Here is a 26,512-nt window from a genome sequence, read left to right on the forward strand (position 1 = left end):
ATTAGGCCCGAGATTGACGGCGGCCTCGAAGGCTATGTGGTACACATAGGACTGAACAACTCTCTTAATCAATAACAATACTACCATCTGGAAACTTCTTGCTTCTTACGGAATTGAGTGTATTTTACTCACCGTCTACGTTGCTTTGCTCTTCTAGCTTTCGCCAAGCACGACAAAAACATCATCCACCTCGGTCAACATGCTTCAGGCATCGCAATCTAACGGCAAATCAAGACTCTTTTATCGCGCTTACGAGGCAATTAAAGGCACAAAATATGACTTGTTTACGGCCGCAGCATTTCTTTTTGTCGAAATCCAGGCTATTGTCATCTACAGTCAAGTAAGACCCAGCGCATACGAGTGTCGCTCATCATTACAACTCATCGTCTCAGGCTCAGCTTCTATGTGCTGGCCGTAATGCTGCCACTCATACTAGATTCGACACGTCGTAGCTGAATGAAGGGCGCCATCTGGTTGGTGTCTATCTCATTCACACCTCTGCATGTGTTCTCTGCGGGTCTGCGCCAAAAATGCCCAAGTCGACTACTACCACTACGAAGTTGTCCTTGATGCCTGCCCAAAGAACCACCCGTGGCAGATTTCTGTCCGAGCTGCCATGTTTACAATGGCTGCAATGGTGCGAATACCACCGCTTTTCGGCCTATGTCTCAGCTTTGTGCTTTGCTTTTATCGGCGCAACCGCAAAGCGTGGCAGGTAACATGGCTTAAGAAGGTTGCCAAGAGAGCAGTCATTTCATATGCGACTTTCAACTCCATTTGTATGTGGGGAGCCTGGCTAAGACTTGTTGTTTTGTGGAAGCGCCAGTAAAGAAGACAGAGGATGCTTGGAGCCTGGGCCAGGCACTGCCATCACCGCTTGGACACCGGTCCTGGTGGAGTTCATATCCATCTTATGTCGTAAAGGAATAGAACTGCGGCGAGGTTGGGCATGCCAGTCGTTTTCCCATTGGGTTCAAGGACGAGAATGTATTCTCCACCAGCAAGAAACAGATGGTCTCTTTGGCGAAGCAGGCGACTGCGCAACAAATGACCTCTGAAACTTGGCCCAGCGGCCAGTTCTTCCGCGGCCAATATTCTCCCATAATTTGATGATTGATAGGCGACCAATAGACACATCGATGTCCAGTGAGACGGGGGTAGAAAGGTCCGTGGCACATCAGTTGAGTGGATCACGGAGCCGTATCGGACCCATCATCGCGTCGCACTACCAACGACTACTCCATCTCGCAATGCAAACTTGATAGCACACGGTGAAATGCCATATGAATATTTGCTTTGGTGATCTAGGAATTTTACTAGTCATTGATCGTAGAGATATGATATTTACTTGCCAGAAAAACAGACATCATCTTGATTCTCCACTACATATTTGTCTTGGAAGTCCGGGCCTCTGAGTCCTAGCCAAAAGTTGCAAGAACTTATGAAGCGTAAAGATTACGACTTCTCAAAAGATCATTGTGTTTTCTCTAGCAAGGTATGATAACTAAGACCAAACTACCCTCAAAGCGTTAGCCAAACTACCTCACACATAAATAGTTTCACGATATAATTAACTCACAAGTTGAAGCTCTCCGGTCTCATATCTTGTCCGAGACACGGCCATGAATAGGCTTGAGGTTGGCGCTAGTCCCGTCAACTACGACGATATCGCCTTTTTTAACCCCGTAGTCCACTCCAGCTGTCGCTCCTTTGGTGTCTGCATCCTGAATTCGAGGTGGCCAGGTTTTCTTCCAAGGTTGGGACTTCGTAGGTTTCGAACAGTTCATCGTGATGGAATGTAGTAATAGCTTGAATGTCCGGGTTACTAGATGATGTACGCTGTTTGATCTAACTTAAGTCTTGGAGGGGACGTTCGGCTCCTTTGATCTCAAGATTATAAGGTGGTCATAGAACCTCGGGAAGCGGTTGCACGTAACTTTTTCAATCGTTGGAGATGGTAAAGTATGTCTAATTTGAAGCTATGAATAAAGTTGAGACAATCTTGATCGTAAGGATGGATGTAATCTTTATGAATTTGGAGATGAAGTGGATCTAGGGAAAGATTTCTCTCAGTCAGGCCGCGACTGACGCGAGAGGGCGGCAAGCGCAATTGGGAAGATTTTAAATACTTGACTGGTGTATCACTCGGAAGAGAGTAGCCTGAAGCTTCCTCAACATTTTGCAGGTGCTGTCAGGCTAATCTACACCGCTTGGCTCAAACTACTGCCGAGCAATGATGTGGCGGTCAGAGATAAAGATCCGCGGTATCATGGGTGGAAAATTACGTCCAACGAGCAACAACCCGATTGGCAACCCCAGTCATTGAATCAGCTGCGCTCCGTGTAAGCAATTGCGTCAAGAAATCCACGATATCATCAACTTCTCTCATATGTATGGATTTGTTGAAAAGTTACCTAGTACACCGAACAGCTCGCAACCAAACCGGTCAACCGATCAACGGCCACACTTAAATGTCGTGAGTGAGGTGAATTACTTCTAAAGCCTAAAGTTTCCCGGGCACACCCATATTTTGAGCTGAATGAGCCACGCTTCGCTATAGCCATTATGACAAAATTGTTTCAGAGCGTCACTATGAGCTGACACGAACAGCACACGAAAAGCAGATTTCAGCCACAGATTAACGATCACAGGAACATTTTGGTGTACATGCTAGGTTGACCGAACGTCACACATAAGCAACATATGCTGACCTGGTGACCTGCAAGTCTCCTTAGGTTTAGTGGCTATCTGCATGTTTTACAAACCAAGAAGCCACGTAGATACAGCAAGGGGATAATGCGGTGTGTTGTGTTTTCAGTTGTCCGAAGTCGGAAGGATGGCTTCCACAACCTTCGAGTAAGCACCCGTTTCCTCACATGCATTTTCAACATAAATCCTTACCCCTCCAAAGTAACCGCCGGGGCTAATCAGTTTGAGTGTTCGAAGCTGGCTTCCCACGTTCTACGACCTCAATCAAAATGGCATTGCCTTCGCCTTCATGTTTGACGGCGCAACTGCATTTTCTAGCTCGCAACCCCAAATACGAATACGAAAAGCCTTACACGCTTCGATATATCCCAAGCCCCAAAGACGGCCTTTCTCAGAGCAACATTGACCGAGTCCAACATGAAGTCAAGTTCAATGATCTGCGCCTTCGGTCCTTAGATTACAGCGAGTGTGGCTTCACAGTGACCGACTGCTCATCCACCCTGCAGTATGACGACTACGCAGACACCGATAAGATCGAGAAAATCCATGCTCCAGAAGTTATGGTTGCGGTGAGACTGGCATTGGGAGCAACATCAGTTGACTTACTTGACTACGTGGTCAGTACTCACCTTGAGTCTGGAAAGTTGATAGACTAGTGAAGCAGGCTCTGGCTCACGCCTGCTCATGTACGACGTAGGTGCGCCGGCGAGATCCGAACTGGCCAATTGCAACAGGAAGTCTGTACGCCTTTAATCAGCCTGCCTCGAGGGCGCATATCGGTGAGCTGTCGTCTCCGAATACCCCGCCCCAAAGCCTTACTGACATTACCCCATACAGATCATACCTACGAAGGTGGCAGGGCCATCATTCAGGAAACCTTTGGTGGGGAGGCAGATGCAATATTGGCGCGACGCTGGCAGTGTGTCAAGTAAGCCTTAATTCTGTGCTCCTGTTCCCAACACAACATTCTCGCAAGCCTCGATATCCAGGCCTTGTCTAGCGTGTCACTAGCTTCCGTGGTTCCCGGAGCATATTTACCATCGACTCGGCTGCCCCGAGACTCTGCCACGTCTGTTTCTGCACATACATCACAAATGGAACCACCCACATCATGCTGTGATTGGGCTGACAAGGTGCCTTGCAAGCGTGTGGCATCCTCTTCGAGGGCCTTTGGTCGATTGGCCTCTGGCATTGTGCGATGCCCAGACCGTCGACTTCGCACGGGATACGATGGCGGGCGATGTCGTCGATCGTGACCACGTTTTTGAGAATACGCAAGTTCATTTCAACGAAGGACAAAGATGGTTTTACCTCTCAAATCAGTTGCCGACAGAATTGCTGATCTTCAAGAACGCTGACTCGCAGGAGCCCCTGGGGGCGAATCCTGGGGTTCCCCATGCCTCTTTCGACAATCCCATCACAAGCAAAGGGGACTTCAGAAGGGAAAGCATTGAAATGCGTGTCTTGGTTCAATGGGACTGACGGAGAATACTGGCCTGTCCATACGGTTGTCCTAATCCAACTTCATATCCCCCCAATTAGTCTCGAAGTACTCTGAGAGCGGCTGCAAGATCTCGCGGTCTACATCTTCGGAGAAAGAATTCGCAGCCGTTGTGAGAGAAATTGCACCTGTTTCCCGAATTACCTCGCACATCAAGCATGCTTCTACCACAGCTTGATATGCCACACTGATGTCCTCTTGCAATATCTTCCGACCAAGAATAGTCAAAGCGGTATCATAGTCTCTCTCATCCTGACTATCTTCTCCAAGCCCCTCACCAATCGTGCTGCCATACTTATGCAATTCTCTCCACCGAGATAGTCTCATGCCCAGCGCCAACTCGATCAATGCAAACCCTAGTCGAACAAGTAGTGGTTCTCGAAGAAATCGCCAGATTCTTGCTGGCTTTCCGGTTGAACTTCCCTCGGATGTTGGCGCAAAGATGGTGCGTGTCACGAATAGTTGGACCTCCCTGGAATTATCATCCTTGACTGAGAAATCCCTCCACGTCCACCACCTGTCAATCCAAGACGTTGACCAAAACTGCACAATCGCTAGAGCAAGCCTCTGTGCAATGTCGACACGCTTCTGGCGGGACAGCAGCCAATCCTCGGATTCTGGAAGCTTCTCATCGAGTGATATCACATGGTTGTCTGTCATCGCTGGCTCTATGTGGCGAGCTGCAAAATGTCTGTCGCCGTGACCAAGTGTACCAACTGTTTGATACGATCTCCGAGTGTTCGCGACGTTCTTATCTAGACTCTTCACCAGATCACACATATCGTCAATTTGCCTCCCATTATCGTTGGATTCGGAGAGTGGCCTGTAGAATATGATTGGGAGTGCTCGAGTGGTTCTCCTTTCGTAAGAGCCACTGCTAGTGCTGTTGTGACGAGATCGAGACCATGATGTCCTAGCATCGTCATGACTTCCATACCGTCAGCTCCAGATACGATCAGTAGGAAGTAATCAGATACTCACCCTGGACTTCTGCTGAACTCCGTCCGTTCAGGTGTACCCACAATCTCGGGCGCTACAAATCGTCCCGACCTGTCCGAACCACCTTCAATCCCAATGTTGATGGCTGACACCCCCGGTATTATAGGAATCTGGGGCTCTAGGGAGGCTCCCGAAAAGGCCCTTCCGGTCTCGTCATCAACATGGAAATACACTTGGAACTGAGCGTCCCCGTTGATGTTGAGATCTGCATCGTGCCCACCTCTACAGCTACAATGATAGCTCTCTTCGAGAATCCGGGAGAATTCATTTATCTGTTTTGGTGCCACGCGTCTCGCTCTCATCATGTTTGGAGCCCGTCTCTTCCTGACTGAAGCTGGAGATTTCCACCTGGGCCTGTTTTGCGTCTGTTCAAAGACCTGAACGAGCTGCTGTAACTCCCTGTTGTGTTCTTTCAGCTTTTCGAATGATTTCTGAAATTCCGAGTGCGGCATGTTAATTCTTATCTGGTGAAAGTGATGCCTCATTCGGCCTCGCCTCGTGCCAGTCGCGGTCTATCCGGTCCCTTAGTTAGGGTGATTGTACTTGTTGAAGGATTCACATGGGCTTACAAGGTCTGCTTGGCCATTTTCAAGTTGGCTGCGTAGGCTTTCCATCGTTTTTTCGATCTGCTTCAGAACAGACTCCATCAACTCAAAGTCTCTTGACCCAAGACGGTCGTGCAGCTTCACTCGGAAAGATGGTCTTTGCCAAAATGAGATGTCGAGTTGCCTGATTTTCGCATTCGTCAAGTCAAGGTCAATACTTTCCTCATTTTCTTCGATAAGCTGTCTCACACAGCTTTCGTAAATGGTCTGCTGGATATCAATTTTGAGGAGAAACGATCTGCCGTCATCTCCATCCTTAGTTGCCTTGTATCCTTTGACAAGACTTGTGATAATAGGCCATAGACCGAGGACCAGGCCTACCGCTTCGACGCCTGACATTTTGCCCTCGAAATTCGGCTTGGCAATGGTGGAATGCTGGCACGCGGCGTGGAAGAAGAGTGATGTTTTGGAGTGGACAATATTTCGGACAGGATTATCATGATTAAATCTCTCAACTGGACATAAGACAGGAAGAAAAGGACCTGTGAATCGCAGCCTGATCGGACCTTCACATGTGGTTACACACGGCCCCCACCCCCAATCTTTTAGGAGGCATTCGGTGACGAGGATTCTAGGAGCGGGGTACTTTCATCACACGGTCCGAATCCAAGCCACGCAGCCTTGATTTGGCTACTGACGTTGGGTCCGGAGCCATCGCTTCGGCTCACAGCAGCCATCGTCTACCCCTGTAAGTCAACATCATTTCCGGTAGTGGTAATGTATGGATGAGTTGTACTCTTGAGGCCTGGCCGATGACTTATGTGTCTGAGCACTGCAGTTGCCCGGCATGCTTACTGCATCCAAGCCTCAAGTCTTCTTTCGTGCCGCATGGCGGGAGGGTGTTAGGAAACAGTGCATCTAATGGGCGATTTTGTTCGGCTATACTCGCATTGCACTCTGTGCTGCGTATGAAGCACGGTACTTCTTTGTTGAAGGACGTCAGCAGTCTGCCTCACACACCATCTCTGATCCCGGGGTGGAGGACTCCAAGGCATACTCAGGTACTTAGCATGACCGCCTCTCCATTTACCAAGGCGAACCCGCTAGCATCATTTGACCTTCAGTCGCACCCTATCCATTCGCTGATGTTGTCCAAGGTCTTTCAAACTTCAGAGCTTCGGACGCTATTGAATCGACCTTGATAGTTTGTGGTCACATGATGTATCCTCGTTTCTCATCGACAGTGTATGCTACCATACGTTCTGGGAAAGACCGGAAATTAGCTTTCGGCGAAAAGGCCCTAATAGCAGCCAAGTTCGAAGAGTGTCGTGAAACTCTACAAAGCGTCTGCACGATTTGCGAAAATTTCAAGAGCAACCACCCTGAGATCGAACTTGATATTGCCGATCAAGTCTTGACATCATTCAAAACCTGGGGCAATGACATCGGGGCCTCCAGTTACAATCTGGATCGAAGTCTGCGGCTGAACCAAAGGCTTCGTGATCAAGTTGTTGCGCTATTGAATGTCTTTCAAGATGAATTGAAGCAAGGTGATTACCCCTTACTACACCGACATCGTAATTATTTCCATCTTACCCACATTGCTGACTGATAGTGTCTATCTCTAGACATTGAAGCTCTTCAGTACGGAGCCTACCAACTGAACGACACAGATTTGGCCGAACATTCTTTTGACGATGAATTGGGTCTAGCGAGCCCGCTGCAGCAGACCGAAGGCACACGTATAGCTGCTGAAATCCAAGAGGTTTTCCTTTGTGCCGAGGAGTCACTGGACCAACTTAAGTCTCTCAATCCTGCTCTGAGAGAGGCTTACCCGGAAGACCTAAATGGCGGTTCTGGAGGCTCGAATGCTTCCAGCGACCAACTGGAGAATCCATTGAGCGACCATGTAGAGTTGACTAGATCGATGTTTCCTGGCGCATCAAAAGTCTTAATCGAAAGGCTTGGACGAGCCAACTGGAGACGACAACAATCCCTGCGTGTTGTGCGGGAGAGAAGGGCTATTGCTATGAGCACGAAGGCCAAGATCTCTAAACTTGGTCCTCGGCAGGGCCCCCGGCGTGATGTCGCTGTCGACGCTTTCAACTTCCAGCAGCCAGCCCTCAAGGGCGGAAGCGATTACACGAAACCATCGATCCCTAGAATTGAAGAGACTCCGGAAAAACCGCCCAAGCACGACTCCGTCTCTGTCTCGGACTACAGCTCTTCATCACATGCAGAGATTTCTGTTGCACCGTCCCTGTTCTCTCGTCCCCATTTCTCTCGTGCAGCATCCTTCACTTCTTACGCGCAGTCCACAGCTCGGAAGCCAGATCCACCGCCTTTTATACAGGGGCCTCAGCATCGAGAAGTACCATTGCCGCCCAGATCCTTGGATGGTCAGCCATTCACCTGTCCGTATTGCTGTTTTGAGGTCAATCTTTACAAAGAGTTGACAACCACTGAAGATTGGGAAGCTCATGTATTTGAAGACTTACTCGCTTATCTCTGCACTTTTGACCAATGCGACTGGAGCCGTAAAGCATACGGTGCGCGTGACGAGTGGTATCAACACGAGCTACGAAGCCATCTCATACCTCAGGTGTGGAGTTGTGAGTCTTGTCAGAAGGAGTTCAAGACCAAGTCAGACCTGAAACAACATTTGTTGAGGTCACACTCAACTGATTTCTCACCGGATGAGGCTACTCAAATGGTGTCGTTTCTAAGGCCGATTCATTCTCGCGAGGCCTTCTCGCGAGAAAGATGTCCGCTGTGTCCGTGTCCTTTGGACCCTGCACAGATGAAGGAGCACATAGCAGAGCACTTGGAGCAATTGGCTTTGACAGCTGTGTGTGGGGAGGAGTCTACGGAAGAAGATGACAGCGACGATATCATGTCTCAAAGCGCTAGCGACACCATGTCCGAGAGGGGAACTAAACTACGGATGCTGCATGCCTTTGCTGAAGAGCAAGGCGCACAGTTCGGACAACGTCCAAAACCGGCCGAAAACATCGATGAAAACGATATCGCTGATGTTTCGGACGAGGACGAACCGTTATCGGACTACTCTAGGGCAGCTGGGGGTCAATTACCCGGTTCTTCGGGTGCTTGGAGAGTGCAGGAGTTGATGAGTGATGGCACTCGTCCGAGCCGCCATGTCGAACAAAGCTCAGGACGAATCCTTCATCGACCTCGATCTGACACTGACTCGACACAGAGGTTTCCACTTGTCGAAACAAGAACCTTTCCCAAAGATGAAGGTTTCAAAGGACGTGAAAAAGAGCTGGCCAATCTCTACAAGATACTATCAGAACCTGGCCGGGTATATGTTCTGAGTGCCGAGGGTGGCATGGGAAAAACAACTCTGGCCGCTGAGTTCACATACAGATACGAGCAGTCTTTCGAGTACATATTCTGGGTTCAGGCTGAGACACAAGTTGGTGCTTCAGAAACCTTCAATCAGATTGCTCTTGTACTAGACCTAGCAGCACCTGGCACTGATCAAGAGGAGCTTACGAAAATCGGGCGTGAGTTTTTGGAAAACACCAAGAAGCGATGGTTGATGGTTCTCGACAACGTGGAAAAGTGGGAAAATATTGACGGGTTCACGCCGATGAAAACATCAGCGACAACAGGAAGTATTCTGATCACCACGAGATACCAAGGGCTCACAGCACCATCAAGGCCAATCAACTACTATCGGAAGACACTCGAGGAGCTGCCAACGGAGGAGGGAAGGGAACTTCTGCTTCACGGGCTTCCCCTGGATCTTCGCCCGTCCAGTTACTCCCTGAGAGATCCCGAGTACAAGGCCGCGGGAGATCTGGCAACTCTAGCCGGCTTGCCATTGGTAATTGTTCTGATCACTGGGTACATGAAAGCAATGAATTGTAAGCCGTCTGAGTTTGCCACCTACTGGGATTCGTGGTGGATGGACAACAATCCAGGCTCTGGTCCAGAAGACCAGAAAACCACCAAGGGGAAGCTTGACACAATCATGAAAATTTCCACGGAGGATCTCAGCAGCGATGCAAACAAGGTGCTTCGTATATTGTCTTTCTTAGACAGCGACGGAGTTCCAAAAGACCTTTTGGTCGTTGAGAAAGGTCAAAGTGGGCCGCCATATTTACAAGCCTTCAGGTACGAGCCCCAATTGTTGCTGTGATCCTTTGGCTAACTTCCCTCAGGATCGAGAAAATCTTGAGTCAGTTGATTTCCAAGCACTTCATCTCTGAGAAGATCCAAGATAACAAAAAGATGTACATCGTTCACCGATCTGTGCAGATCAGAATCTCCCGAGAGCTTCACAAGAAGACTCGACAAGCTGAGGAGCTGTTCAAACTGACCGTCGAGCTGGTCCGTCGACGGCTCCCGCGGCCCTCTTTGGACTTCCCAGACCAACAGAAATGGAGCCATTTCAAGGAATACTTGCCACATGTTGCGACCCTCCAGAAGATTTATTCCGATCAGGGCACAATTATCGCTTTGACACCTTTCGTCGAACTTGCCGAGTTGTTCAAGGATGGCGGAGTGTTTCTGTGGCAAAGGTTCCTCCGAAATGACGCCATGCGGCTTCTGTTGGCTGCAGAGAGAATCCTGGACCAACTGGAAACGAATCACGATGAGCTGAGAGCTGAGATCCACGTTACAATGAACCTCTTGCTCCAATATCTTGGTATTTCCCGTCGCAAGGAAATTAGTGAGCGGGCGAAGAAGATACTAGACTTCAACCAAAATCGTGCAAGGCAGCTGGAAGCTTCAGGCAAGCTCAGCGATGTGGACAGGATCCGAGTCATCAACGCTTTCGCGGACTACGCCAACTCATTGCTCCAGGGCAACGACTTCAAAGCTGCCGAGTCGATCTACAAAGGCTGTCATGAACGACTGCTTACCATCACCTCTGAAGAATCGGATCCCTTCTCCTTTGCAAAGCTTGCCCATCACATGGCTTATTGTAGTATGTATCGGCACGATTTCGGGGAAGCCATCCTGCTTGCCGAGAGGGCTATTCGACTCATGCAAGTATTTGGCGACAAGTTGCTTGTTCTGCGATTTCAGTTCGACCTTGCCTGCATCGTGCTGCAGAGTGGCGACTTGAAGGGCTCCCTAGACCAGCATGAGATTATCCTAGCTGAGAGGATCAGGCTTCAGGGTAAAGACAGCTACTTTACTTTACAAAGTCAGTATGCTGTGGGTGCATTGTATTCCTATCTTGAAAGATGGAACGACGCCGAGTAAGTTAATTCAGTGTAATTGAAATCTCGTCCTGACTAATAGAATGCCAGGTGGCAGGTCAACAACGCCTTGCAGAAAGCTGAAGGTAAGCCGGGGAAAAGTGTCTGGTCAGATGCTGCGACCGCGAGAGCCAAGTTCCATCTATCCCAAATATTGAAAGCGCGGAATGGTGGCAAGATGTCAAAGGATGCGGAAAAGCTAGCCCAAGAAGGGAAGGACGTGTTATCAAAGCTACTTGTGTATGATGACATCTCTGGAGTCGAGGAGGAAGATACACTGGCACTGTTCGATCATTTGCAGCCGGTCTTCGGAGGACGTTGGACGGGAATGAGTCTTTTGAAGTACGTATCCTAGCCAAGAACAACTAGTTTTTGGCGTGGCGAAGATGTCGCGTTACCAAACTCTTCTCGTTCTCGGTCTTGGATTCTTGACGAGGTGGTGAAGCAAATAGGCATGTCACCAATCTACAGAATGCGCATACTGGGAGTGAGCTGGCTCGTGTTTGTGGACAAAGGTAGCAATCAAGCCAGCTAATTGACAGGACATTACGCAAAAACAGTACATAACCAAAGTCCAAGTTATAGACTCAGAGTTTGGTTGCTCTCAAGTAAGTGTTATTGAGTACCTGAGAGGTACATGCACTGCACCAACAAATGCTTGCTCACGTTAGCATTGTCAAGACAACACTGAGTAATGCAGGCTGGCAGCTCCCAAAGCAAATGCTCACTTCAGGCCTCCTGTTCGCCGAGGAGGGCAAGGTGCGCGGTCATGTAGTCATGTAGGTGCTGCAAAGATCCTCTGCCTGCAGCCCCTTGAAAGTAGCCTCGGAAATCTATCCAGCCCTCTCCACGGTCCATGTCGACAAGACCGCCTCGCCAGGGCGACATGTGACTATGGATTCGCCAACAACGAGGTTGGTTCTAGCCGCGCCGTGTGGCATCCGCAATGCCAAGCCGGCGATGAGTGACCCTGCACCAAGGTTTTGCTCCATCCTCTGTCCTTCAGATGGATCCCCATCTAAAGGCTCTAGTGGGTCGGAGATGTCAATGTCAGGATAACCGATCGCACGCAGTGTGCGCATCAGTCTAGACGCAGCCTATCATGCGTTTCTCTTCTGCAGCTTGGCTCCCGGCCACTTTTCTCGTCCATCAGCTACGCCCTACGGAAGCAAATTCGGCCTAAGGAAGAGCTACATGTGTAATGAAGACTTTCGCGAGTAGCGACTTACAAACTTCTTTAGTAATGTTAGTGATCAATTCTTGTCAAAAGGTAGATTTTACCAGACTAGGCGAAAAGTCAGACCATGCCCATCAGGGGTGCCCCTTGAACGCGCTCTCATTCTTGCTCCAACTTGAGACGAACCGATTGCCACATGCGAAGTAACTCGGTCTGTTCCGAAGAAAGAAGGCGCCAAGTCATTTCCCACGATGCAAAGGGACTCTTGCAAGTTGCGGACCCCCCATGTCTAGCCCTCGGTTAGACAAATGCAACCCCAGGGCTGAAAACCTCCCTTGTCTAGCGTTGCCACTAGTCTACGCTGAGATGATCCTCCGGTAGAGGACCTTGCCTGGACTCCACGATGCCGAAGGCCGGATTGGACGGATGGATCAGATAACGAGGGTGGTGGGGTAGCAGAGCGGATCTGATAACTTGACTTGGCATCATGTGCAAGAGAATAATTCGGCGAGGAACTTTGACTTGGATTTGTGGCGTTTGCGCCACCAATTCTAAGCGAGGCAATTCGTGATACTTCTCATTTATGAGGTACTTGGAGACCGTTGAGGGTTCTTCGTGTTCCTCTTGGGAAGTTTTAGACTGCACTCTAGTCTGGTTGCTTTGGAACCAATCGTTTTTTAATATCATGATGTGGATGCCAACACGCACAAGGCCCGCACAAGGCAAGACATGAGGTACCTTGAATTACACTCGCTGGGCCCAGCTGTTGGTTGTAGCTATATGTCTAAAGCTTGGCAACGACACGGCGGGGAACAGTTCCACAGACACGTTGGCCATGGATCAGTGGTCTTTTGCTAGTTCATTCGTATGTCGGGTCTGCATGAGTTCATAGCTGTCCCGCCCATTTGGGTGGGTGGGCGAAATCGAGTCACAGAGTCTGAGAGTCCGCAAAAAAGGTTGCAGCCATCAACACTTGGCCGAACATCCTCAGGGGTCTAGGGCGTAGCAGAGCGGGGGACCAACACGAGGGCGCGAGCAGACTTTTGCTGCTAGAATGGCGGATCTGATAACTCTAAACGAGTCTGGACTTTGGACGAGGTGGAATCGCGCCGAAGTGCTCGCTAACTTAGCAACTTGACTGGCCCACTGGCAACTCCCTTTGGAGTTTCCGTACTAACCTGGTCCACGTCGAAGACTTCAAGTTCCGCATCGCAGAGACTTCTCCGTAGGTTGGTTGAGCCGGAGGCTTCTTTGGTCTGGGCGAGACTAGACCATTTTTACCTCCTTTGGTAAGTTGGTCGGGAGGAGACTCCGCATGAGTAGGGCAGGGGTTGACTTTGAAGCTCTATCGTACTCCATCGGAGTGGTTGGACGGGTTGGATTATGGGTAGATGATAGATACATGGATTACTCCGTACAAGGAGGGACAGTGAACATATATAAGTCCAGAATCAGTCCTCGGTCAGAGTTATAACCCCAAAAGATAACTCAAATCATCGTTCTTTGCCATCTTCCATTACTCATATTGACATACTTCATATCCATATCTCTCAAACATTATTGAACAAGATTGGCTTCGAACATCAGTTAACATGGGTTACGCAATTCTGCCAGCGCTGATTCCCGACATCCAGAAGGTCTACGATTCATATTTCAGTGCCTTCACTGGTGATGAGATGGGAGAGATCATGGTCAAAGTTCTCTTCCCCAACGGCGTAGACTCTGAAGAATTCCGCAAGGCACACACCGCTGGCACGTTGGCCTGGTGGCATCACAGCGACTGCCAGTACACCTACAAGTGCGTCGACACCGAGACTGGCGAGATCGTGGGCATGGCCCTGGGCGACATCTATCTCAGAGAGCGTACCGAAGAGGAGCGCAAGAACCATGGTGTTGGCTGGCTCGAAGGCAAAGACAGAGAGCGAGCCGAGGCTGTTCTCAACCCCCTGCACGAAGCTAGAGAGAAGCTGTTTGGCGGTCGCCGCTACATCTGTAAGTCGACGAAACCTACAAAGGGTACCCTGGCAAAAAAAAGACTGACTCGACCTTCTCTTTCCAGACTCCCATGTTATTGCGGTCGATCCCAAGCACCAGGGCAGAAAGGCCGGTGCCCTCTGGTGTAAGTGGGGAGCGGAACTCAGCGACAGCCTGGGTCTCCCTCTGTACTTTGAGTCGTCCCCTTCCACATACAAGCTCTACGAGAAGATGGGCTACGAGACTCTGGACGAAACGATTGTTCACAGCGCGGAGCTCATGGGACAGCCGGAAGACACAGTCGTTCCCCTCATGGTCAAGATGCCTGCATGCGCGGGGGGTATGACTTTTAAGGAGTGGCGTGCTGCCGGGTACCCTGCCTTCAATGAGGTCAAGAGCGTCCCGGCCGCTTCCGTGGTCGATATGATTGGTGTCGACAAGAAGGCTAGCAATGGTACCATGGCTGTGGAGGTGCAGGTTCAGGAGGTACATGTCTGAGAGAAGACTGGAGGGACCTTGTATTTGATATCGGTGTTCTAGCATGCTTGAAAATTCCCCAATTTGGTTAAATGCAATCGACTCCTCTAATGTTTATTTTGTCTGATAATGCTCCCCTCCCTCCCTTTCAAAGGGTCTTTTGCACGCGAGGTCCATCATGGAGAACCATGACTCGTTGCTTGGATGGCCCTGGCTCGGTTCTCGGAGTGGAAATTAGGCTCCTTGTCCCGGGACAGGGGCACCGGCGTCGGCAAGATCTCGTCCCTGTTGGCCGTACGGGCCCACGGAGCTGCTTAAGCCGCCTTTGGATCTTCGTACCGGGTGTGGTGAAAACGCTGCAGTTTCTTTCCATTAGAGCTTAGAACGAAAATGGGCGAGGGATTCTCCTCCGGCGGAGACGTTTGTACGTAATAAACGCTCACAACCGTCCCAAAAGTGTAGCACGTTGTCTTAGCGCCCGAACTCTTGAGGGACGATGGAAGTTGTGGTAGAGTAACACCTGGTTATCTCATGCTCAGCGGCACTGTAAATTCTCTAGGTCAAGTTAAGGCCGAGGTCAGTACCAAAAGCCCGAGGAGCTGTCTCTTTTAAATCCGCCTCGCGTGCTAACCAACAACTGAATCTGAGCAGTTCCGGGGATAGCGTCGGCCGATGCGACATCGGTCAATTCAGAGCCGATTCGTCCGCCGAATGACAACACGCTACTAAACGAGGCCAGTGCCTGTTTTGATCTAATCAGATGCATCTGATAAGTATTGAGACCATCCGCTTAATCGGATCCTGTCAATAATCATTGTACCACACCTCCCTTGACTATTTCCCACCAACAAGCCCGCGGACTCCGGTTATTGGCCGTGACTCAACGATGGACAAAATCAGGAAGGTCGTCCTTTTCGTGAGGCTTGTGGGATACTCGCTACGGCTTTACGCGGACTTTTTCTCGCGATCTTACACCACCAAGAAACTCCCCGCCGGTCCCGCATCGAAAAACGGCGAGCCGATCAACATCGTAGTCATCGGCGCTTCTTTTGCCGGGTATCATGCTGCCAGGGTGATCGCAACCTCGCTTCCCACAGACGGTCCGTACCGACTCATCATCGTCGAACCGAACCAACATTGGCAATTCACCTGGACGTTGCCTCGCTTCTGTGTCGTCGAGGGACATGAGCACAAAACATTCATTCCCTACGGCCCCTATTTGCCAGCGGGCTCGGAGAAGATTGTACGATGGGTTCATGATCGCGTCTCTACGATCACCGAAAATACGGTGACGATCCAAGGCACGGGAGAGAAGATTCCATACTCGTACATGGTCATCGCGACAGGGTCGGGCGTGGGCATGTCTTTGCCGTCAAGAGTGGGATCAACAGGCAAAGCTGAAGGAATCAAGCTGCTGCAAAGCTTCCAGCAACGCATCAAAGCCGCCAAGAATCTTGTTGTTGTTGGCGGGGGCGCTGCAGGCGTCGAGCTTGCTACGGATGCTAAAGACCAGTACCCGGACAAGAATGTTACATTGATTCACTCTAGAGACGCAGTCATGAACCGCTTCGGTCATGATTTGCAGGTTGGAGCTCTCGCGGGCTTGAAGGATCTAGGAATCGAAGTCATACTCGGGGAGCGGACAACATCCGAAACACCCGTGGATGGTTTCGTCACACTTCGCTCTGGGCGAAAAGTCGAATGCGATTTCATGGTGAGCCAAGTTTTGAAGCTCCATTTTCTGGGTAGCCTTGTAACAAGTTTCGGACGTCTAGGTGAACGCCACTGGCCAGCAACCTTCTTCTCAGCTCATCAGCGATTTCGTTCCCGAGGCAATCGCAAAGTCAGGCAGGATCAAGGTCAAGCCAACAATGCAAATCGACGTCGACTCGCTACCGCACATCTACGTGTGCGGCGATGTTGCCGAGGCCGGCGTCACCAACCCCAATGCCCGAGCCGCTATGAAGCAGGCCATCTACGCCGCGGATAACCTCGTTCTTGCCCTTCAGTCGAAGAAGCCTTCCAACATTTACGAGCACTACTGGGCAGACGGCGTCATTAAGCTGACGCTGGGTCTCGTAAGTTTTTATCCTAAACACTTTTCTACAGTCTATGAAGCTTCACATCTAATGCTACCCAGCATAAATCCATTACGGCCTTCGGTATTGGGGACACAGAGCTGCTCTTCCGCGGAAAGGAAAAGGAAGTTACGCTAATGATCGAGCGTGCTTGGACGAACATGGGAGCTAAGCCTTATGAAGACAAGGAATATGACACGGGAAGAGCACAAAGCAGCGTCGCTGATAAAGCTCTCGAGGTGGCCAACGAAACGGTGTAATATGCATCTAGCGCAACCGAGTTTCACTGTCGAGGGTCTGCTTGCGGTATGTTTAGATATAGAGATGTTCTTTCAGAGTTCGAAGCTAGAAGATACCAGCACAGGTGTTCGAGATCAATCAATGCCCTGTCTAATGCATTGAGTGACGTGATTAGATCAGATCCTCTTAGGCTCCGCCCTTCTGAAGCATCGTGAGGTACGGTTTCTCCCACATTCCGGGTGGGACAAGACCAAAGCCCTGCCAGGCTGCTAGTCCCCAGACTCTAGATTGCAACCCGCTCTCCGCAGACCCCATCGGCTTCGAGCTGCCTGCAAATCTGCCGGTCACGCAAAAGCTAAGTCCACTAGTGGGTAAGGGTAGTGTTGAGTGCGGGAAACCTTGATCAAACCTCTTAGTTCTGTTTCTTGTTGGCACTAGAGAGGTCAAGCGCTCTTCACTTGCAGTACTCAAAGAAAACGACTTGCCATTCCCTTCGTATATTCATCCTTCCCTTGAGGCTAAATTATTCACAAAAAGTTTATCCATCCTTGTTGCACAATGCTCGATACTTGATCTTGAGACCACATTTGGTCATTGCACACTGTTACCTTACACTTCCGCCCTGGATCCTTCTCCCCATGTACATCATCAACCTTGATCCAAACATCCACCTTCCGGCACCTATCCTCCTCCATCTCATTCCACAACCTCCCACACCGCCAACAAAGATAAAACACTTCTCCTCCCTTCTTAATCGGCTGCAAGTGCCCATACCACTTCTCACGAACAGCACAATCCCAGCACCGCCTCATCATCAACGACTTCCGGAACCACGACTTTTCATACCTCCGCATTCGGTCGCCGAAGCAATTCTTCTCTAGGATACGACCGCATTCGTAACACGGCCATCGCCCTCCAAACCCGCGGTGCCCGTAGCGATAGCCGTAACGCTCCGTCTTGTAGAGGTACTGATTCCGTTGGTGTTTCGGTATGAGGGTTTGTACGTTGAGGTGGTCGTGGAGGAAGTGATTGGTGGCTGAGAGTTTGAGAATGTCCATGTATTCTAGGTAAACGGCAATCTGATAATGAATATCGAAAGGCAAATTCTGGAAGGGACAGGGTATTTTAGGTGTTGTACCGGGGTCATGCTCCCTTGCTAAAGCCATACTCGTTGTTGGCTGGATCATGAGTTGTAGTATTTTCTGTGGTCCTCTTTCCTGTCATTGAGAGCAATTATTTCCCAAACGCAAATCGAAGCTCTTAGACGTTCCAAAGTTCCATAGGTTGATGACAATGTTACTTTGACCAGGCGAAAATCGGGTTCTTTAACTCGTTGCTGCCTGGAATTGCTGATCGCGGTGTAGGAGTCATCGTTGCAACCGGCTTAACCGGCCCGGCCTACCGTGCTTGTGTTAAAAGTGAGGACTGGTGCATCTCTTTAGGATTGAAGCATACAGGAATCTTTGGATCTATTCCTCTCTTTCAGATCTGCTAAATTCATACAGCAAAAGACTACGTTAATACTGTTAAAGTAGGGTTCGAGGTTGTTTCTCGGAATTAAGGGGTCTTGCCCAATATTTTGTCGATGTCTATTCAGTAGTATTCAATGCTTAATATGAATACTTTAAAATACCCTTAGTCAAACAATTTTGTTTCCATGTACCCATGTTACCCATTACACCCCGTGACTCCGGACTCTCGCCATGCACATGGCACAGAGAAGCAAACTCATCCCAAAAGTCCTCCATTTTACCACAATACCGATATGAATCCCATGGACTCATCAGATTTATCTCCTCATGTCAACGACTGCTGCAAATTATACTCTCTAGGCTTTCCACCATTGATATACTCCCATAGCCTGCTCTTTTGGCAAACCTTGTGCCCTTCGACGTCGCAACTGCCATTTCCAGCTTTCATACGCTTGGCCATGAAATACTCCTTTCTCTCTACGACGCCAGTGAGGGTTTCATTCAAGGGAAACAGTCTGTCGAGATAATGCTGGTTCAACAGGTGACCCAACACGTTGTTCTCGAAAAGTAGTCCAGCAAAAGTGTTCTGTCTCTTATCAAGGCGTAAAATGTCATCCACGATGGGCAAGAAAGGATGCCTTCCATCCATTGGTTGAGGATTGCTTTGCTCGGCAACCAGAGACTTGAAATGAATGACTCCCCATTGGGATACAAAGTCACCAGTGTTGCCATAATGCTCGATGTGCCCAATAACGTGTTCATTTTTAGAAGTTTCGGGGTCGTTGAAGTGGTTGGCAGCGTTACCGAAAGTGTAGATCTCCAGCTTATGCAAGGTCTCTCGGCGGTAGTTGGAGAGGAGCCAATCGAGGATGATGCTGCCCTCAAGGCCACCTTGAGAGTGAAGGATGAGAACTGTTTTGTCTTTCTTCTGCGCAGGGTCCAGGGCAGCTGTGATGAGCGCATAGCAAGTTCTGGTGTCCGAGGTACCAAAGTAGAAGCATCGCTCCAGGAGACACTGGATAAGGTCGAAGATGATTCCAGACCTGCGGCATTTTGGTTGAGCGAAGGATGCACCTAAAGTCAGAGGTTGGTACAACCTACGTTCTGTTATGGACACCGGTGATGGGACGCTGAAAAGTGCGTGATAGTCTGTTGATATTCCCCTGCAGCCAATGCGAGCTAGCCTCCCGTCAGAAGCATATTCACAAGACAGTGTGATCAAGGTGCGCTTACCCAACGGACACGCCGTTAAGAAAGATCCATTCTTCGCTGTAGTTCTCGTTGGGGTCCAGCGACTTCCATTTAGCCGCCTCTGGCCACAAAGCATGCTGAGACTTGAGCAAGTTGTTCTCGGTTCCGGCATTGAGCTGTAAGCAGAAGATATAGTTGACGAAGATGAATCCGCCGACGTACAGCACGAAGAACTGGAAGGGAAGGGTAGCCAGGAACGGTAGTGAAATCAAGAAAGCCAGTTGCGTGACGATGAGGATACCGTGTATAAAGAGACACCAAAGGTTTCCGACCGAAGGATACAGCTCATCCATCTCGCCGGAGGGATAGTAGGGGTCGACTTTGCCTTGATACCAGGTTTGGATGGCCGTGATGGCGCTGTCGATGGGGCCCCATAGGAGCCATCTCGGCACCCATGACTTGTCGAGCTTTGGGTATCGGACTCCATCTCGCCGAGGATACCATAGGGGAGTGATGACGAAGGGGATGGACCCGATGCATCTAATGAAGAGCACCAAATCATCCCAGAGAAGGCGCCATGGCGGTGCAGTATAGTATTCGGGCAGCGTGGCCTTGATTTCTGTCACGAGTTATGGCACGCAGCAATAGGTATACGGAGTGTAGTAAAAGTGGCTTAACTATTAAAGTGGAAATAGATAAAAAGAAAAGGTCTATATATACGATATTTAAAATAGATACGTGATTTAGTACGTAACGGGCACTTCGTAAAGTACGATTACTATTCTTATTACGTAATATACCCCCTAATTACTACTACTAGGGAGCTATTATACTTAAAATAAAATCTTTAAATACCCTTATAAAGGCCTAATTTAGTTAAATATAAATAAAAGAAAAATAAGCGTAAGGGATACGTATCTTTTAAACTACGTTTATTATAAATATATCCCTTTATTTAAAATAAATAGAATCCTAACTCGGAATAGTACGTATTATACTACTTTTAGTATATAAATTACTAAGGGCGAGGCTACTTAGCCGCTTTACGTATATTTAAATTCTCGTAGCGTTACTTAGTTATTATTTTTCTTTTTTTTTTTAACCTCTTATAGTTATTATAAGTACCCCCGTTTATTACGCGCACGCACTTATATTATTAAATCGTTTATTAATTTTATTTTAAATATAAATATTTAATATATTTAAAAATAATAATAAGTTTTGCGTAATTTTTATAATACTTCTTATATACGTATTATATAATTTATTAAGAGTTTAGATAAGTAATAATACTAACGAGCCCCTCTAGGTTATCTCCCCCCCCTACGACTTTTTACTTACTTATTAGGGCCTGGTTACTAAGCTCTCCCTTTTTAACTAGGAGGATATTAAGGTTATTTATTAAAATACCGAGGATTTTATTAAGTTTAAAGCTCTTTTTAGCGGCCGTAATAAGGGTAATAATAAGGTAAATAATAATAATAAGAGCTCTAACGGGCTTTTATTTATCCCCCCCTCGGAGTTTAAAAATAAGGATAAGACTAATTTAAATAATAAGCCCTCTAAAAAGGGTATATTATATATTTATTATTTTAGGAGTTTATATTTAATATTATTTTAAAGTTTAAAAAACGTAAGGCTAGCTCTTTTTAAAAAAGTAATAAGAAGTAAAAAAGAATGCCGAGAGGTAAAAGTACCCCCCGTAATAAGTATAGTTTTTTTTATTATTCTAAGCCTATTTAACGTATACTTAGTCCTTAAAAAGCTTAAGGGAGAGGCTCTTAAGGAACAGGAGATTTAGTACCTATTTTATTTTAAAGTAGCCTTTTAGTATACTAACCCTAAGGATAGTAATTATTATTTTATAAGAAGTAGTAGTTAATATGCGCGCTACTTTAATAGCTATTTAGCTAAGGGGTATATTAATATCCTGGTTATTTTATAATTAATAGCCTAGGCCTTTACCGAGGTTATTATAAGTAGTACTCCCTTTTTTATAAATATATTATCCTTTTTTATTATTAAAAAGCGTACTTCTAACTATAGTTTTAATAAGATATTACTAAGCTCCGTAGTATTATTTACTAAATAAATAAAAACTAGAGGTTATATAAGAACTATATTAGCTTTTATATAGAGGACTTTTTTAACTTACGCTCCTAGTCCTCTTTTATATTTATTATAATTATTTATAATTAACCTCTTATTACGCTACCCGCTTTTATACCCTAAGTCGTTAACTTAATAATTATTTTAGCTCCTATACCCCCTATTACCCCTATTACTCTTAGTTTTATAAACTTTAAAGTACGTAAAATACGTTTCTTAGCGCGCATACTAACCCTCCTCTTTAATAACGCTATATTCTTAGTAATTATATACTTTATAAACTAGGAGTTTAAATAATAAATATAAGCCTAGGTCTTATTTTTATATATATATACTTTATAAAGTAAGGTTATTTTAGGAGTTTAGGCCTTCGGGCTATAAGAGGTTTTTATTTTATTTATTTTAAGCCTCCGGGCCGCACTCTAAGTTCCGTTTATTATTTACCTTTAAGTATTAAGTTTTTTTAAATATAGCCTAAATTAATTATTTTTAACTATTTTAGCTATTTATAATAGCTTCTTGTGCATTATAAAGGTTAAGAAGTATATAGAAATATTCGAACTTAGTTCGTAAAAGGTTTTTAATAAGTCTATTTACTAATATATTTTTTATTAATATATAAATAACCTCGAAACTATTTCTAGCGTACTTTTATTTTAGTTATATATTTTATATATTAATATAGTAAAGTTAAGTAGCTATTCTTTCTCCTTCCCCTATAACGAGTCGAATCGTTTACTAATTATTATAATTAACTAACTATACTTTTCCTAGGTTAAGGGTAATATTCTTAAAAAGGCGTTTTAAAGCTATAGTCTTTTTTATAGTTTCCTTAAAATAAAAAAGCTTAGCTTCGGTAGTTAACGTCGTAACCGTTACTTAGCGTGCTAATTTCTATTAAATTAGGCTATTAAAAAAGAATATTATATATCCCTAAAATAATTATCGTATTACCTCGTTATTTATAAAGCTAGTATTTCTAATTAAAAATAATAATTACGTACTTAATATATTACTATAATAGAGTATAAAATATCTCGTTATATAGAAATATTAGATATAGTAGTTAATTATTTTAATATAGGTTATACTTAGGTTAGTTAGGAACTGTAATAATTATGAGTAAGTAAAGGCGACGTTTAGTTTAATTATAATAGCTATATAAAGTATACTCCTAACTTTCTCTTAGTAACTCTTTATTTCCTCCTTTATTACTTACCCCTTATTTAGTTTAAACTCTTCTTAAAGAAGAGGGGTAGCTAAATATAATAAATTTATAAGGTCGAAGTACTTAGTAACTTACTTAATATATACGTTATAAATAAAGTAAACCTTATAAGTAGTACGGTTTTATAAAATCCGTACTCTAAAAAAGTAATTAATCGGTCTATTTTTTTTAAAGTTAATATATTTTTTTATATTATTAACGATCCCCTAAGCTGCTTTTCGGTCGTCTCGATAGTATAAAATAATAAAGTCGTTAACGTAAAATACTAATATTACTTTCCTATTTATAGTTTAGTAAATATAGATCTCTTCGTAGCTATATATTATATTTATATTACGAAGTATAAAGGTAAAAGTTTAGAACTAGAGAATTAGCAAGTCTCGGAGGTTATATAGAGCGCGTTAAAGCTTATTTATTTTATTAATAACCTTATATTTTTCTAAGAGTTTAATAATTACTAACTTCTCGCTTTTAAGAGGTATATTAAAGAATACGTTAATAGTATTATACTAGTTTACCTTAAAGTTAAATTAAGTAACTATTATTATTATAAGCTTAAAGGCTTTTATAATAAGTATTAAAGCGTACGTATTTTATAAGAAGTTAAGTAGTTATATATCCCTCTTTATATATATATGTACTTTTACCTCACTAACCTCGTTATTAACGTCGTATTTATAAGTATATACCTACTTTAATAAAAATAAGATCCCTTATTTAAAATTATAGTCGACCTCTTTTTATATATTAATATCCCTTAGCTTTTTTATTTTTATATCTATAATATTCCTAAATAGCTTCTATAGTTATAATAAGAGATATTTAATATTACTAAACTTTTTTAGTAAGCTTTAGAAGTTAACTTTAGTAAGTCGTAGTTTTTAAACTCCTCCGGAGCGCTCTAGGTAGGTCTTATAAACTACTCTTTTTATTACTTAATAGAATATTATATATTTTATATTACTTTTTTCTATAGCTTTTTACTAATTAAGTATAAAAATAAAAAAAAAGTAATCCTAGAAACGGTTATAGTAATTACTATTTTTTATATTTAAATATAAGAGTATTACGAAGATATTATTATTAAAGCGTTATAGAGGTCTATGGGCCCGGTTTAAATATTTAGGACCTAACAAAGCTTTACTTAGTACTCGATAAGGTAGTTTTTATAAGCTCTGTTCTTATATAATAATAGAGGTTTATTATAAGGGTTCCTTATTAACGTTAATTTTAATATTAAAAATTACTTTTTCGTAATTAGTACTTCGTTTACTACGTACTTTAGCGTTTTATTAAAAGCCGTTAAGAATTAAAAGCTTAAGAACTTTTATAGTATATATAAGTACTTATAAAGAGGACTATAAATTATATAGAGCCGTTTATAACCCGGTTATTATATCCCCTTCCTTACCCCTACCCCCGAGCTCGTATAAGGGGGTTATCTTAGGGGTTAATAATAATAATAAAACTATATTAACCTCTTTAGCCTTATTAACCGTACCTTAGAGTACGTCTATTAATTACTTAGCATCCTAAATAGTTAAAAATCTAATAATAATACTATCCTCGATTATAGAGTTATTTTAAGTACTAGTATTTTTAAAATTTAAATCTATTTCCCCGAGTACTCAAACTAGCTTATCGTTAGTATTAAAGAGTTTTTATATTTCATAAATTACTAAATTTACTTACTCGCTTATAATAGCTTACTCCTCGTATACGGGATTATAAAAAACTTTTTTATTAAACCTAATATTCCTTATAATAAATACTTACTTAAGCACGGGTACCTAAACCCTATATAAGTTATACGTTTTTAATATATATTTAACTAGGTATCTTATATACCCGTAGGGAAGTATTTTAAACTCCTTTTAATATATACCCCTCTTATAATCCTTATAAAGAGGGTATACTTAGTAGCTATATATATAGAGATTACTAAAATACGGGGTAACCGGTTTAGAATCCCGTACTTAATAACCCGTTTATTACTAGCGTTAATACCACTTTTACTAATTAATTTTTATTATAATAAGCAAATCTCCTTTATTAACCTCTTATAGGGTAATATTATAAATAAAAATTATTATTAATACTATTTTATTTTATAAATTTATAGAGAGGTTTATAAAAAAGCGTATTTTATAAGCTTTAGTAATTACGAGTTAACCTACTTTTTTAGTATTACCTATAGGTTCTTTTATATATAGAAATAAAAGTTCTATTTTGATTTTTAGCTCGCTATATTACGTTTTATATACGTATTTAACGTTTATAATTAAGAGGGCGGTCTTATTATTATTTCTAAAGAAGTAGATTAGAGTCCTTTTTTAATAATAAATCGCTACCTCGAGGCTCTATAATATAAAAAGTACTTCTTTTTTTATTTTAGTTTTTAAAGGGAACCCCCTAAGCTACTTATTATATTTATTAAAAATTATAAGTATATATTATCGTTTATTTAGAGATAGTTTGAAATAAAAGAGATCTTAATATATATAGTACTATAACCGTAAGGCTCTTTTTAAAAGTAGTCTTCTTAAGACTACTATCTTAGCTTTAGATAATATATATACTTTATACTTAATTTATAATAAAGGTTTAATATATATACTTCGAGTTTTATATAATAATTAATAAAGAGTATTAGGTCCGAAATAACCTATTTTAAAGTACTAGAAGAGCGCGCTATTAGACTTTTTATAAGTACGTTAATATAAGCGTCGGAATTTTCTATAGCTAATTAGTAGTATAATACTAGCTAGGCTTTATAGGATACGCTTAAGGTTTATAAAAGAAAAATAGGATTAGAGGAGCTTATATTTAAAGAAGATTAGATTATTTTTTTAAATAAGCTACTTTTTAATAGTACTTTTATAAAGCGTTCCCTATTATAAAGTATAATCTAGACCGTAATATTAGAGTGCATTTCTATTTAATAAAGTTTTTAAAACTATATTAATATAGAATCCCTCGATATAAATAACGTTCTAGAGCTTTAAATCGTAGGTTCCCTTTTTTTTAAATTTATTTAAAACGCCCTTTATAATACGAGTACTGCGTATAATAATAAGTAATATAGTAGTTCTTAATTTAACGTAGTTATTATTACCTAATAATATATAACTCTTAGATTTAAGTAGGCTCTTATTATTAACTAAATATATTACTTTATAGCTATTTATTACCGTACTTTAAGAAAGGGGGTAAGTACTACTTATAGGGGTACTAAAAATTACGTTTACCTCTAAGTCCTAACTCTTTATAAATATAGTAACTACGTAGCCCTTATCCTAGTTTATTAATAAGCTCGCTATAAGTTAATTAGAGGATCTTTTTAAAAACTTAGGTTTCTTAGGAGTATTATTATTTTTTAACTAACTAGCTTTTTTAAGCTTACCGTAGAGTAATTTCTATTTACTTAATTTAATAGCGGCGAGGACTTTTTTTATATAGCTCTTTAGTATTCGTATTAGTAACTTACTAGCGTTTCGGCTTATAAATACTTATTTTAATTTTTAGTATACTATAGGGTATTATAGGTATATATAATTATAAGGGTATATAACGTTACC

The 26,512-nt window shown here is 44.0% G+C and overlaps 8 protein-coding genes across 8 annotated transcripts; 5 read left to right on the forward strand and 3 right to left on the reverse strand.

Moving 5' to 3' along the window:
• Positions 1–2,978: 2,978 nt before the first annotated feature.
• Positions 2,979–4,191, forward strand: CABS01_01184 (methyltransferase CmcJ; the record flags this gene model as incomplete). The annotated part of the gene is made up of 4 exons (XM_060534564.1): positions 2,979–3,278; positions 3,361–3,406; positions 3,547–3,632; positions 3,721–4,191. The coding sequence occupies 4 exons, from the start codon at positions 2,979–2,981 to the stop codon at positions 4,189–4,191; spliced, it is 903 nt and encodes a 300-aa protein (XP_060401642.1).
• Positions 4,192–4,222: 31 nt separating this feature from the next.
• Positions 4,223–6,153, reverse strand: CABS01_01185 (uncharacterized protein; the record flags this gene model as incomplete). Its single annotated transcript, XM_060534565.1, has 3 exons — positions 4,223–5,138; positions 5,192–5,721; positions 5,779–6,153. 3 exons carry the CDS (start codon positions 6,151–6,153, stop codon positions 4,223–4,225), a joined length of 1,821 nt encoding a protein of 606 aa, XP_060401643.1.
• An 817-nt stretch (positions 6,154–6,970) lies between these two features.
• On the forward strand, positions 6,971–11,343 carry CABS01_01186 (uncharacterized protein; the record flags this gene model as incomplete). Its single annotated transcript, XM_060534566.1, has 4 exons — positions 6,971–7,304; positions 7,383–9,894; positions 9,942–10,988; positions 11,040–11,343. The coding sequence occupies 4 exons, from the start codon at positions 6,971–6,973 to the stop codon at positions 11,341–11,343; spliced, it is 4,197 nt and encodes a 1,398-aa protein (XP_060401644.1).
• A 299-nt stretch (positions 11,344–11,642) lies between these two features.
• On the forward strand, positions 11,643–11,956 carry CABS01_01187 (uncharacterized protein; the record flags this gene model as incomplete). Its single annotated transcript, XM_060534567.1, has 2 exons — positions 11,643–11,767; positions 11,869–11,956. The coding sequence occupies 2 exons, from the start codon at positions 11,643–11,645 to the stop codon at positions 11,954–11,956; spliced, it is 213 nt and encodes a 70-aa protein (XP_060401645.1).
• A 1,801-nt stretch (positions 11,957–13,757) lies between these two features.
• On the forward strand, positions 13,758–14,637 carry CABS01_01188 (acetyltransferase; the record flags this gene model as incomplete). The annotated part of the gene is made up of 2 exons (XM_060534568.1): positions 13,758–14,157; positions 14,225–14,637. The coding sequence occupies 2 exons, from the start codon at positions 13,758–13,760 to the stop codon at positions 14,635–14,637; spliced, it is 813 nt and encodes a 270-aa protein (XP_060401646.1).
• Positions 14,638–15,502: 865 nt separating this feature from the next.
• CABS01_01189 (uncharacterized protein) lies at positions 15,503–16,954 on the forward strand (the record flags this gene model as incomplete). Its single annotated transcript, XM_060534569.1, has 3 exons — positions 15,503–16,330; positions 16,392–16,694; positions 16,757–16,954. 3 exons carry the CDS (start codon positions 15,503–15,505, stop codon positions 16,952–16,954), a joined length of 1,329 nt encoding a protein of 442 aa, XP_060401647.1.
• Positions 16,955–17,461: 507 nt separating this feature from the next.
• Positions 17,462–17,992, reverse strand: CABS01_01190 (uncharacterized protein; the record flags this gene model as incomplete). The annotated part of the gene is made up of 1 exon (XM_060534570.1): positions 17,462–17,992. The coding sequence occupies one exon, from the start codon at positions 17,990–17,992 to the stop codon at positions 17,462–17,464; it is 531 nt and encodes a 176-aa protein (XP_060401648.1).
• A 739-nt stretch (positions 17,993–18,731) lies between these two features.
• Positions 18,732–20,214, reverse strand: CABS01_01191 (uncharacterized protein; the record flags this gene model as incomplete). The annotated part of the gene is made up of 3 exons (XM_060534571.1): positions 18,732–19,449; positions 19,508–19,585; positions 19,640–20,214. Coding segments are annotated over 3 exons (1,371 nt in total), but the record flags the coding sequence as incomplete, so codon positions are not given.
• Between the last annotated feature and the right edge of the window lie 6,298 nt (positions 20,215–26,512).

The sequence above is a fragment of the Colletotrichum abscissum genome (assembly GCF_030869225.1).
Source record: "Colletotrichum abscissum strain IMI 504890 chromosome Unknown Scaffold_2.1, whole genome shotgun sequence".
Taxonomy (NCBI): domain Eukaryota; kingdom Fungi; phylum Ascomycota; class Sordariomycetes; order Glomerellales; family Glomerellaceae; genus Colletotrichum; species Colletotrichum abscissum.